The 14,849-nt window shown below is 34.3% G+C and overlaps 1 protein-coding gene across 1 annotated transcript in view; it reads left to right on the top strand.

Moving 5' to 3' along the window:
- The window catches only part of PP7 (serine/threonine phosphatase 7), a 71,225-nt gene extending 58,941 nt beyond the window's left edge, over positions 1 to 12,284 (top strand). The window contains exons 4-5 of the mRNA XM_089826458.1: positions 10,553 to 10,660; positions 11,845 to 12,284. Coding sequence (XP_089682584.1) covers positions 10,553 to 10,660; positions 11,845 to 11,919 — 183 coding nt within the window. The 3' untranslated portion in view covers positions 11,920 to 12,284. The remainder of the gene's footprint in view (positions 1 to 10,552; positions 10,661 to 11,844) is intronic.
- The last annotated feature ends 2,565 nt before the right edge of the window (positions 12,285 to 14,849 follow it).

Raw genomic sequence — 14,849 nt, 5'->3', positions numbered from 1 at the left:
GAAAATATGATCACCCAATTGTGCACCTCCTTTCATATGCCCTATCTTCGAGGTACTATAGCGTGGAAATAGTTGCTATGTAAGATAGAGTAGCACCATATGCAAATGCAGCTGCTCATGGGTGCTACAAAGCTTTTGAAAGATTGCCAAGATGAAAAAATGCACAAAAATGTTATAAATGCTTTGATACCAACTTGGTAGTGCACAAAGCCCCTTGCAAGAATTCATGACATGATTTAACAACCTCTTGTGTCCTCTATAAGTCTAGTGGTTGTATTGAGCATTGACATGTTGATCTTTTGGTGCAATGACAACCACTACTTCTAACAAGTGGTATTAGAGCGTGGTCACATGTTTGAAGGCAGGTAGGCCCAATGAGTAATACTAGGAGGGGGACTTGGAAGTGCGCTAGCGTCCCTTGCGGGGATTTGCAACATGGTTTAACATCCTCCCGTGTCTTTTATAAGTCTAGTGGTTGTATTAGGCATTGACATGTTGATATTTTGGTGCAACGACAACTGCTACTTCTAACAAGTTGTTAGAATGTTGTTGGGATTGTTGCAAGAGATTGCATTATATATTCTAGCATTAATGTTTTGTCATTGATGTCAACATATTTCTTTTCTTGACAATGTTGACGGTTTAGTTTGTGGTGAGATTAGATTGGTATATTTTCTATATTGATAATCAGATGGTGTGTAGTTGCAGATGGATTCAAGGATGCCTGTAGATGATCATTGTTGGATCACAAAGGTTGATGTTATAATTTGAGTGAGATATGGTGGATCGAAAACTAGTTATTTTTGTAATGATAGTGTTGTAGTATTTGGATTGGTGCAGATTATTAATGCAATGTTTCTTACTACTAATTTGGTGGTATGCTTACAATTTGCATGTGTCCTTCGTTGGAGTAGTTCATGACTTAGATGTGCGAGCTATTTTTCTTTAATGACAAAGATTGCTAAGTAATGTTCATAATGAACAATATAGAGTTGTTTGTGGATTCTAAGACAAAGACGCTGTTGTGCTATTTCATGATGTTTGCTATTGTTTCTTAATGGTGTCATTCTTGTTGTTGGATCACATTGGGCTTTGTAATCTGACTCAAGATTTTATGAAGTGCGTTGATGCATTCTTGGCCAACTTGGTTAGTTGGCGTGTTGCATTGGATTGCGAGCATGATCTATGGATCATGGTGTGCTGAAATTTATTTGTTTGGGTAATAGCTATGTCCTAATCGACATATCTTGGATTGCATTGGTTATTGTAATTTATTGTTTTGATCAAGTTCTTAATCTTGGCCGACCTAGTTTATGTTGGTGTGTTGTATGAAAGGATGAAATCATTTTGTAATTGGAAGTGATGGATGATGTGATGGGTGTATGAGAAACAAAGGTGTGGGAACATGTTATATTTGTGATCGAGAGCAGAGGTATGAATGGAATCTACTGAGATAGAGAGTTGATGTACTTCATTGGAGTTGTATTGACATATCAAAGATGTTATCAATCCATTCATAATTCAATGGATTGTTGTCTACAATGAATTTTTGTCCATTCTAGGGTTGTTTCCTTTGATGTAATCTCAAGGTTGTTGCCCTCTTGTATCTTTGAGTAGTGAGCTCTAGGCAACGAGCTTGACTGCATGTGCATTCTTATTGTATGTTTAACAAGGCTTGTGTGCTAGTACATTATCTAGTGGGTTTGATCCCTACTGTGACTTTTCTCCTAACAAGGTTTCCACGTAAAAAAATCTGGTGCTATGTGTTATGGCATTGTTTTCTATGCCTTAATGCTTATCTATGTTGCTACGTTGGTGATTGGTTTATGGATACCAACTGATTCATTCCCCCTTGCCCCCAACAATTGTGGGTGTTGGCTTGTTATTCCTAATAGTAGCACCATATGCGGATGAAGAAGTTGCTAATGGATGCTACAAAACTTTTGAAAGACTCTTCCAAGATGAAGTAATGCACAAAAAGGTTAGGACAAAATATGACTTATTTGCCTTGGGAGTCAAACTTAGTCCAAATACTGTAAGGGACCAAAACGATATGGGAGATATCATATGGTGGTACCTCTATGGTCAACCATTTAAGCATCTCTAACCTCTTGCAATCGAGGTCCTCCCACAAGTAAGTCTTTTTTGTTTTTTGTTTACTAGTATTCTACAATTTAGTGCTTAACATTCTTTGATTTGTTTTTCATTTTTATGTTTAATTTTGTGAAGACTGCCCAGGTTGCAAGTTCTTCTTTTGTTGTATGGAATTGGAGTACATACTCCTTTATCCATGTAGTGAAGCATAGCTGGCTAGGCTCAAGAAAGATGAAAGACTTGGTTTACATTCATACTAACTTGCATTTTTTGTCACATAAGGAGGATCACTACTTGGAAGGGGCAATTTAGCCCATCAATGTGACAACTTGGACTCATTGCAATGATGATGATAACATTATGACACATGGTGCATTCCTCAACTACTCATATCCACAAGTGACCTCTTATGTGATTACTCATCAAAGTCATTTGATTCATGGGATTGATGCTACATAAAAAGCATTTGCATCTTAGTCTCAACGCGCTTGTAGCTTCTTTAGGCCAACCAACTATTGGTTGGATAAATTCCTTGTCCCCCCATCTATCAATCTATATCTATGTATGGACAGGATGCATGCAGAGGTCCCCTAAGATCATGACACATAATGAATCTAGTACAAGTGGAACTACTTTGGGTTCAAATAATCTTGAACTTGCAAGATGAGGATTTTTCTTTGAGAATCCTTATGATTCTCAGTAGTGAATCTTGAATCTTAAATGATGAACATAGAATCATGGACTAAAATTTGGTATTGTGATTGTAATGATTTTCTGATTTGCATTGGAATCATGAACATAGATGTTTATGATATGGCTTATTATTTATTTCAATTTAATATTTGTGAACTATCAATTGACATTTAATATTTATCTTGATCAATGATAGAGTATCATACTATCACATGATTTAATTTTGCATTTCTTTGCATATATAAAAATCTAAACTGGTATTGTGATTGTAATAATTTTCTGATTTGCATTGCAATCATCAACATAGATGTATATGATATGGCTTATTATTTATTTCAATTTAATATTTGTGAACTATCAATTGACATTTAATATTTATCTTGATCAATGATAGAGTATCATACTATCACATGATTTAATTTTGCATTTCTAATTCGTGCACCCAAATCTTGCACCCACATCCAAATTGACAACTTAGCCTGGGTTTCATCCTTGCCTTCTAACCTGTCCACAACTTCCACAATTTTTTTTCATCAGCTTGGGTTAGTATCAAATTCCATAATCTATAATCAAACTTCATCATTAATCCGTCCCATTCCATATCCAACCATTTATGACACATAATTACACTGCATAGTAGACATATGCCAAAGTTACAATTATAACATAATATCCTTTAAACAAGATAATTAAACATCTAATCACCCTTAAACATTATAATCCAATAACTAACATCAATCAAAGTAACTATCCAGTCAAACACAATTAGTCAAACACTGGAAGGGGCAATTTAGCCCATCAATGTGACAACTTGGACTCATTGCAATGATGATGATAACATTATGACACATGGTGCATTCCTCAACTACTCATATCCACAAGTGACCTCTTATGTGATTACTCATCAAAGTCATTTGATTCATGGGATTGATGCTACATAAAAAGCATTTGCATCTTAGTCTCAACGCGCTTGTAGCTTCTTTAGGCCAACCAACTATTGGTTGGATAAATTCCCTGTCCCCCCATCTATCAATCTATATCTATGTATGGACAGGATGCATGCAGAGGTCCCCTAAGATCATGACACATAATGAATCTAGTACAAGTGGAACTACTTTGGGTTCAAATAATCTTGAACTTGCAAGATGAGGATTTTTCTTTGAGAATCCTTATGATTCTCAGTAGTGAATCTTGAATCTTAAATGATGAACATAGAATCATGGACTAAAATTTGGTATTGTGATTGTAATGATTTTCTGATTTGCATTGGAATCATGAACATAGATGTATATGATATGGCTTATTATTTATTTCAATTTAATATTTGTGAATTATCAATTGACATTTAATATTTATCTTGATCAATGATAGAGTATCATACTATCACATGATTTAATTTTGCATTTCTTTGCATATATAAAAATCTAAACTGGTATTGTGATTGTAATAATTTTCTGATTTGCATTGGAATCATGAACATAGATGTATATGATATGGCTTATTATTTATTTCAATTTAATATTTGTGAACTATCAATTGACATTTAATAGTTATCTTGATCAATGATAGAGTATCATACTATCACATGATTTAATTTTGCATTTCTAATTCGTGCACCCAAATCTTGCACCCACATCCAAATTGACAACTTAGCCTGGGTTTCATCCTTGCCTTCTAACCTGTCCACAACTTCCACAATTTTTTTTCATCAGTTTGGGTTAGTATCAAATTCCATAATCTATAATCAAACTTCATCATTAATCCGTCCCATTCCATATCCAACCATTTATGACACATAATTACACTGCATAGTAGACATATGCCAAAGTTACAATAATAACATAATATCCTTTAAACAAGATAATTAAACATCTAATCACCCTTAAACATTATAATCCAATAACTAACATCAATCAAAGTAACTATCCAGTCAAACACAATTAGTAAAAATCCAGTCTAATATCTTCGGAAAATACGAACACAAAGTTGAGATGTAACTCTGACCCTGAACTTAAAAATGAAAGGCTAGGAGTAGTAACTTAGGAGAGTTTATAATTTCAATTAAAAGCAGTATAGGATAAAGACTTGGGCTTGGTTGAAAATGGGTCACATAGGTTCATGTTTCATTGGAAAACTTAAAAGTTTAAATAAAAACAAAAACTGTAAACCCTAAAATTAGTGCTGAAGTGTAATGTTTTTGTTATTGCTAAACTTACACCCTAGCTATTGGCAGCGACTATGCAGCCACGAAAAATGTCAACTATGCGAAGGGAGACAGTTTTATTTTTTCAAAAGTTGTCAAAAGCAATATAAAGAAAATGTTTTTTTTGGCTGGATAGCCACTACCCTAGCTATTAGGGTTCAAATTTGAACTTCCAACCTTTTAATTTTAAGGCCAACAACCTAGAAAAGTAATAAGTTTAAACTTGGGGTCCTAACGAGCCTTTTGCATGGCAACTTAAAGATCAGAAAAATTTAGGAAACTAGAACCAATGATCCTTGAGGTGTGCCCAATCTTTTGGATGATTACAATCCTTAAAAACCATGATTATCTATTCACCTGTGTTCTGAAATAATTTGATTCTGTACTGAAAAGATGGAAAAATAAAGTGTCATGACAAAGTCAGTTTTATAGGTAATGATGGGTTGGTCTTTTCAAAGACCTGAGGAAGAGCATGGTTATGTAACTATACATAATCACTAATATATAGATCTAGACAGTAGCTAATATACTCAATTCTGTTTATATATATATATATATAGCGCTTTGATGAGAAATATCCAAGATTTTTCAGTACATAGAATCATAGGTATTATTTTATTAAGCATAAAAAAACTGCTCTCTTGATTTTCTCTCTCTATGGTTGTTTCATATGCTATGATGGGTTGATTTGAGATGGTAATGCAATATTTTCTTGGAGTTTCAATTTGTCAAAACTGAATGAAATGCTAAAATAGATGAGGTGTAGAAAAATAAATATATGTCATGAAATAAAGCAAATCAAACCACTGGATTATTAGGAAAATTGCATCATGGAATGCATACATCAATGATTTGGTAGGTTTATTATGGGTTGTTATATAGGTTTTTGTATTTATGGTACAGATGTGTTGAGTTGTTAAAACAACTCGAGATATTTGGGATAGTTGTTTTGGAAGTTTCTTATACTGTAGGAAAATAAATTCATATATAAGTGTGGTGCAGATGTTCGAAAATTAAGTAACACATATATCACATTTTTAATTATTGCAGCTTCTGTCTTTCTCAGCCCATATTTCTAATATGGTATCAGAGCAGGACTGGGTGAACTGAGTGTAATTCCCTCACGAGAAGACCCAGGAAGATGCTAGTATTGTGTATTATTTAGTTGTTAAGAGTATCATTTCCAAAATCAGTTGATGCCATCTGGGTCAGACTCTGCATTTTGTGAAAACCAAAGGTGAGGTCCTGTCCGTGGAGAGTGTCGAATTTGTTAAGAGTTTGAAGAAAAAATTGAAGAATGGAGTTGTGCAATTACAAAAAAGGCTGTAAATAGAAAGGTGATGCATTACATCTATTTGTTCGCAGTGGTAGTTTCTAATCTTAGGTATTTTTTGAAGCTGTGGAACACAATTGTTGCTCAAAATGTGGATTCAGTGGAGCAAAAATATCGTTGCGCCCATTTTGTTTCCTTGTCAAAACTATTATGGCTATGTTTTTGTTGAGTGTTATATAATTTCTATATCTGGTGGGCAGTAGTGTGCAAAATAATGGTTTATTTGATGTCCTGTGGCATCAAGGCAGCCAAAAGCTCTGTGACGAGCAATTTGATGGAAGTTCCAAAAAAGAATCCAAATGATTCTCGAGAGTCTCGGAATGGGAAAATACTGTAAATCAGACTTCTATCATGAGAAGACTATCTTCTGCTTGAATCTGTACAATGTATCATCTGAATCATCTTCTGATTGTGTAGGTCTTCCAGCCCACACAGATGGGAACAGTATCACCTTACAACACTAGTATGCAGCCAGTTTTCAATTTTTCAACCCTGCAACGCTTGTGGTCACTTATTTTTCAATCCATGGTGTGTGTGAGGATGGAATTGATAAGATGCACCAAATTATTCATGACAATAGGTGTCAAGTTAATGATATTACTTCTTATAGTAGCTTGAAACTATATTAGAAATAAAATCTACGTTGATTATCTTTGAGTTGAGTTGGTCATTTTAGATAGTTTGTAGAGTCTTTATATAATGTTAGCTTTTAATGGACTGAAATTTTATAATGGCATATTGTTATTGTTCATATCATAGTTCAAAATCTCGTTCCGAAAAAAAGTTCTCAGCAAATATCGGAGATAAATAGGTAACTTCTCGAGAAAACATCGGGATTTTAAAAATGACTTAAATTAATTAGAAATGCTTTTGTCTTGCAAAATTCAATAAGAAGATGCATATGATGAGTCAGTAGTAAATGTTTAAACAAACCAAGATGTGATATGTAACAAAATTGCATCCTTGTGGAATGCTGATGGCTGACAGCCATAGTCAGAGACTTTGAACATTGAAGCAAACTAAAATACCAAATTGTCTTTGTAAAAAGATAAGCTAATACAGATGTCAAGTACAATATGAAACTAGTTTGCATCTTCTTCTTCCCCTTCCCCTTCCCAATAGCTCTAGTAAAAACTAGTCCACTTCAAATCCACTTGCAATCGATCTACAAGGCTGCCAAATACTCTCCACCAAAACCCTTCTCTTCTCCTCCAAACACTCAAAATTGCGAAATAAATAATGATTGGGCAAGTTGATGGGTGTCCCAGGTTTACTGTTGGCACCCTTGAGAAGTAGTTAAGCAAGTTTGCGATATATCGCAAAGAAGTGGCCAACTTCTTGCCGAGAATTTAAGGTCTTCTTGGTATCAATTTCTCGAGAGAAAACCTTTTCTTGTTTTGCAAAAGTTCTCGCGAGAAGCAAAGATATCTGCCACTTCTTGGAGAGATTTTAATTTATGGTTCATATGGTCAAATTTTCACATGTCATTAGTTGTGTCAAGATGTAGAAGTGACAAGAAAAATATGAGATAAAATATGGAATTCTCTTAATTTTATCTGGAGGCATTATCACTTGTAGACAACATCTGTCTCATAGTTGGAAAAATCTCACTCCGCAAAAACACGCCACCCCCAAAACCCCACCCATTCCCAAAAGAAAAGGGGAAAGATTCGGTCAGTTTTTTAAGAAAACTTGGGAATCTAAAAACAACTTAAATTTAATTAAAGTACTTTTTTTTACAAAATTCAACAAGAAGATGCATCCAATGAGTTAATTAACAAGGACACAAGAAACAAGCAGAGTTTATATATATATATATATATATATATATATATATATATATATATATATATATATATATATATATATATATATATATGCGAAGTGGGTACAAAATTGGATTCTCATGCAGAATGTTGATGGTGAGAAGCAAACTAGTAAATAGTTTCTATTAAACTAGAAGTAAATACATCATTGTAATTAGTTTATATAGAACTAGAAGTGAATACATCACAGTAAATAGTTTCTTAAAAACTAGAAGTAAATACATCATAGAAAAATAGTCCGAGCATGAGTTTGAGCAATTCTGGCCTGCTGGAAAGTAACGCTTGTCTTGGGTGTGAGCAAGTGGTTTAGTTTACCAGGATTCAGGAATATAGAATTGAAACCAAGTGATTTGTGAGAAAATGAGTTAGAATCATTAGAAAATCATTATTCCGGTTTCAATTTGACTTCAAATAGCACTGTTGAAGGCATGCTGAATCTTGAAATTTGGCTAAGCCTGGAATTTTTTGAATACCTCTAACATCTAGAATCTGCATTTAATTCCTATGAAGCTGAAACCTATCTCAAACATCCTGACATTGTTTATACAAATATACCTAAGAGTATGAGAAAAAAACTTATACTTAAATGTCATATTTGTATAATTCCTCCTGCTCCTGAGCTGCAAAAATGACTGAACAATGCTCTAAATGGAAATTGGTATAAAAAATGACATTTTTGGGCATTTGACCTCTGATTTCACTGCATGGGTGTGCTTTCTAAAAACTCAGCTAGTTTTGCCCCTGCCGGCTTGTGAGCAGAAAAACTCGACGAATTTTCCATACTATGATCTGTCTTATGGGGGGAATCTAAAACAGAGCCTCAAGGTCAAATTTGATATTTAATTAGCAAGCTTACTATACAACGGAGGCACAAGAGGCTGGAGGACATTCAGCGACCTCTCATTAGTCACTAACGATGGGGCTGTAAAATTGGATTAGTGAGAAAACTATTTATGCCAAAATGACTAATGTCAAGATCAGTTTCTAGGTGGCAGCGGGAACTGTATTAAATCATTTGTGATTAGAGTGGCCTTGATATATAATGGTGACTGCATACATGACAATGAGGGCTTGGTGTTCAAGCTTTTTATGTTGTGGTTGTATGTGTATGCCCCCACTCACATTTCTTGGTGGTTTTTTAATGAATTTGTTTGTCTCCATTCATGATATGGAGTTTGTCCCCAGTCACAGGAGTTGGTGGTTATGATTGCATGATTGAGAGCAGATGTGTGTCCTCGTTCGTAATCTTGATTTTGGATAGATGTGTTTGTACCTAACCTAAACTGATATAAGAGCTTCGATAGATATGTTAGTCCTTATCCTTGGTTCCTTGGGTAGATGTTTTTGTCCCTATCCTTGAATGAAAATATGGTGAGGCTAGTCCCACTATTGTTTGCCATGAGTACATGTGTATGTCTCTACTCATACCTATGACAAACAATTGACTGTGGTGATTGAGTGTTCTTGGACCACTATCCCTATTTGGATAACTCCATTTGGAGAATGATGCAATATGGGGGGTGTCAGGAATATGGCATCATGGGTTGCATACATTAAATAATTTGGTAGGTTTGTTATAGGTTGCTATGTAAGTTACTGTTTTAGTGGTACGAATGTGTTAAGTTGTTAAAACAACTCTAGATATTTGAGAAAGTTGTTTTGTGAGTTTCCTATAATGTAGGACATTAAATTTGTGTATATGATTAAAAATTAAGATGCACGTATATCTTGTTTAAATAATTGCAGCTTCTGTCTTTCTCTGGTCATATTTCTAATAAGGATAAGAACATATCCTGAGTGCTAAGAAATGGTTCAATAATATTATTATAGTAAAAGGTTCTCTGAAGCTATATGTACTCTCACAAGCCTTATCATCAATTGTGTGCATTCTGCACAGGTTCAGTTGACATTATTTGTGAGCCATTGGATTTTACAGACTTCAGATTCAATCTAAATCTTTTTAATTTGTTATAAAGTCTTACACTTTATTTATGGTCCAAGGAATGAGTTTCATCCACAATAAACTTTGCTTTTACCATAGAAACAGATATAGGGAAGATAATTCCACTGAAGTTTAGCAGCTCGACAGTGGGATAAGCTAAGGGTGCTATTTTAGGTTATTTCTGTTCTTTTTTAATCTTCTATGTATTCATTCATTTACTAGCTATGTTTTCTCATAACGATAAATTTTGAGGTTGGTTGTAGGGAATAGTTAAAACTAACGAGAGTAAAAATGATGTTAAAGATAATTATTTTCTGCATTTAGTGATCATTCAAATAGGAAATTTTGAAATGGACTGTATATTTCTAAATTCACAAATGGTAACTAACTTTTTGGTCCAGTTAATTTGATTAAAATGGATATGTTTTTCTTAACCTGGAATAATTGGTTCTGATGCACAGGCAAGCACAGAGCGCTATAATAATCGAGGTGCATACATTGTACTGGAGCCACCTGATTTTGCAACTCCAACTTTTCACACATTTGAAGCTGTAATGCCCAGGCCAAAGGTTGGGGTCCAAGTTCCAACCATTACCTTTTTGCACAATTTATCACTTTTGCTCACCAATTGAGTTTTCTGGAGTCCTAATTTTAGTTTTGTTTATTGACATATGTTTTTTTCAGCTGTCAGTAGAATCTCAAATTGAAATGTTTATCTCATAGTGGATTGACCTTTTATGCAAACAACAATCTGGGTTACCCTTTATTGATTTTTCTGATGGAGGCCCAGTTACCTCTGAGGGAAGAGTTAATGAATGTTTCCTATGTATTTTAGTTCTCTAATGGCAAATCCTGGGAAAAACGGGTTTGTTTCAAGGAGATTTAAGAAAAAACGAGCTTCTCACTGGCACATTTTATCTTATCTGTACAGTTGGAAGCATCTTGTTGAGTGTATGATGGACTATCCTGCTTGTCAATTATTGGAAATTACTCACCTCAGCAGTCGGTGCATAAAATTTTTTTGGTTTTCTGGAGTCCTAATTTTATTTTTGTTTATTGACATATGTTTTTTTCAGCTGTCAGTAGAATCTCAAATTGAAATGTTTATCTCATAGTGGATTGACCTTTTATGCAAACAACAATCTGGGTTACCCTTTATTGATTTTTCTGATGGAGGCCCAGTTACCTCTGAGGGAAGAGTTAATGAATGTTTCCTATGTATTTTAGTTCTCTAATGGCAAATCCTGGGAAAAACGGGTTTGTTTCAAGGAGATTTAAGAAAAAACGAGCTTCTCACTGGCACATTTTATCTTATCTGTACAGTTGGAAGCATCTTGTTGAGTGTATGATGGACTATCCTGCTTGTCAATTATTGGAAATTACTCACCTCAGCAGTCGGTGCATAAATTTTTTTTGGTACTTTCTCTGAGAGCTAGATCCCATCTCGTTGAAATTTGGTCCCCAGTGACAAAATTCTGAAATGTAAATTTCAGTGGGTACGGTGAAAAATGCATGTTGCATTTGCATTGTCGATAGTAAGGAAGATACAAAATCTTGTTTACATACATTAAATCAGTCTGCTGTGTTTATTGTGACTTATGGTTACATACATTGTTAGTGAATTATTACTGTGTTTAATGTGACTTATGTTTAATCTTGTTTACATACATTAATTCACTAACAATGTGTTTGAGATTATTTATGCATTCATGGCAAAACAGTGTCTTATGGTTGACTTTATTGATCTGTGCAGGTTAATGCTTATTATGATTATGAGAATGCTATCGATTCGGATGAAGAGCTGGATTTGGGTTCGATTTCAGCATAATGGGAAATTTGGATTCTTGTATTTGCAGTATACCTTTGTCGGAGTCAATGTATTTTACTAGATAGCTAGTGTACATGCTTTTCAAGTTTGCTGTTTCTAGCAGATTGTATCATTTATTTATCAGATTCTTGTTGTAAGGTTGCAAAATAACAGTAAGTCAATTTCTTCAAAGAAGATGTTGACTGATGAAACAAAAGGTTGGAACAACCAGTATCAAAATTTGGGGGTTTATTTATTGGTCGAGGCTAATATCAGCAAGTTGTCTCTATCACTTGGCAATCTCCTAAACTATACCCATCGATGAGGGATGATCGTTATATTTTCTATTTAAGCAAATATTTATCTTAATCAAGTTTTTCCTCTTACACACAGTCTGTCAGACAGGATTAAGGGTTCCGTAATGAATAATCTATCCATGTGAGCTCTTGAATGCTTATGTCTAAGAATAATTTTATAACTTGAGTCTGAACAAAAAATTGCCTAAAATTACTAACTTAAGTGGTGGGCCTTCCTAAATCTTCAATGCTTTTACGCTTTATAAATATATTGCTCTATAGTTTACGTTGACTGGCTATTTTGTTCGGTAAATTTAAGAAGGCAAAAAAATCCATCCTATTTCAAATGTCAGTTATCTAATTCAGGCCGTCCCAAACTGTACCGTCAAAAACATTAGCCTGCTTTCTTAGAAGTGAGCAATTCTTCACGTTTAGATTTGGCATTTTTTCACGTTTCTGGTAAAACACGATTCATTGATGAAATAATTTTCAACGCAAGTATGATAAGGATTTTGTACCGTTCACCCCATGCAACGCCAGGCCAAATTCATTTTAGTCGTTTGCATGTTTGATATGAAAATAATTACCAAATACAACCATGGACAAAACTTATTAAAATGCAATTAATATATATAATTTCTGAAGCAAATGCATCACAAAATGCAATAAATACACAATCTTCATTTCACAACTCGTGGAAGAGATATTTTGGTAAGTACAAATGACAAAGATGAGGTGTGAGGGTGGCTTGCATTTCCATGCAACACGGTAGGCATTGTGGAAGGACTAGGAGAATGAATGAATGTGAATTCGATTTTAATGATGTCCATGAGATCACAGCAGTCTATGGGACCAGTAGAACACGGTAAACAGATTTCATATTTCTTTCAATTTCCAATCTTTTGATATAGATCTTAATCAAGAAGTCCGTCGTTTGCTTGATCCTGTTAACCTCAAACAAACAATGCGTGTTGGTAGCCTTTTATATGAAATTATAGTATATTCGGATGTTGTCGTTAAGCTGTGCACTCGGAGAGAAAATGCCATTATGTTTCAATAGCTCCTATCTAACAAAACACGCATATCCTCTCCTCTCAAACCTCCTTGGACCTCTTCCATCTGCCTGCCTCGCATTTGAGGTGATGGGATCCGGTCCTCAACTAAGCCAATAACAACCTTGCCTTCCCTTTAATAGCAGCCCCAAGATATGCTTTCTCACCGTGATCCCCTATTTGGTTGAATTCTTTAATGTAATAAGCCTATTTTCTGCCAATGTTATTATTCCACATGACACTTTGGAACTTTTTCCTAACAAACCTGTTTTATGCCCACATTATCATTCGGACACTCATGCACCTTGATGTTCCATTTATCCATCCATTTAATGTTTTGCTTCATCCATGTTTTCTTTCTACGGTTAAGAGCTTCTTCTTTCACAGTTTTCGGCCATTGATGATCATGCATGTTTTCTGTCCTTTTTAAATAGCTAATTAACGATGAAGCCTCTAAGGGAAAAGTGCTGGCATGAGATAAAAGGACCTAGAGATGAGGTGTGAGTGTGGCTTGCATTCCCATGCAACGTGCTACACATTGTGGGCGAATGACTAGGAGATAAAAGGACTTAAAGTGAAACCTAAAGGGCACCTTGGAAAGCCAAGGTCTGAAAGGATTAAAGGAATACACTCAAAGCAAAGTGATAAAACAACATTAGCATCATTTAACTCTATTATAATCTAGTGGTCATCTTATGGTTTTTCACCTACTTTGCCTTCCAAGAAAGAAAGAGTATGACATAAGAGAATCATTTCATGGCATTCTTTATAAATTTGAGATTTTATTAGATTGAACGAGGGAGATCAAGTAACAATTCTAATTCAATTTATATGAAAGTATTTATAATCAATATATTTTCCAACCAAGGCAATGTATTCCTTGCAGTATCTTACAATGAAAAGCATACATCCAAAAGAAAAAAACCAAATTAACTATCATGGGCAGGATGAGAAGCATACACTAAAAAATAAAATACAAATTTAACTATTAGGAATAGCATGAGAAGTATGATAACACAGTCCTAGCTTGATTCCTTTCTTAACTAGAAAGATGCTTCATCAATGTATGATCATGAGTTGTGCATATAAAGTTCACTTATATGCAATTAAATTGAAGTGCATACATAAAAAATCACTTGTTTACAATGATACTATAACAAGAAGAGGGGAAACAAGCATCTCATTCTAATCAATAACCTCATAGTAGTTCAAATGATTATATTACCTATTAAGAATATTGAGGTTTTCATCCAATTACATTGAATCTCACACAAAAAATTGAAGGGTGCATCACGTCTTTTAAGAAGATTCATTCAACCAACATTATAAATGAAAACATAAACTTATATTATCCATATTGGAGTCTTAAAGAGAAAGGGTGCAATGGCATTAATACATCCATAATTGTATTATATCAATCTATACTACAATATAGAGGATGCTAATCTATACATCTTTTAATATTTTATAAAAATAAATCACTACAATGAAAATCATTTGACCACCACGTTACAGGGAGGCTACAAAAGGCAGTCCATAATTGGCATCAAATTTAAGTTTTTTTCCAAAACTTCTTTCATCATAGGTTTTACAATTAACCTTA

Source organism: Cupressus sempervirens, chromosome 4, assembly GCF_028749045.1.
Source record: "Cupressus sempervirens isolate cs-2001-9-10 chromosome 4, ASM2874904v1, whole genome shotgun sequence".
Classification (NCBI taxonomy): Eukaryota; Viridiplantae; Streptophyta; class Pinopsida; order Cupressales; family Cupressaceae; genus Cupressus; species Cupressus sempervirens.
The sequence above is the reverse complement of the archived record's forward strand: the minus strand, read 5'-3'. Positions and strand labels throughout refer to the sequence as shown.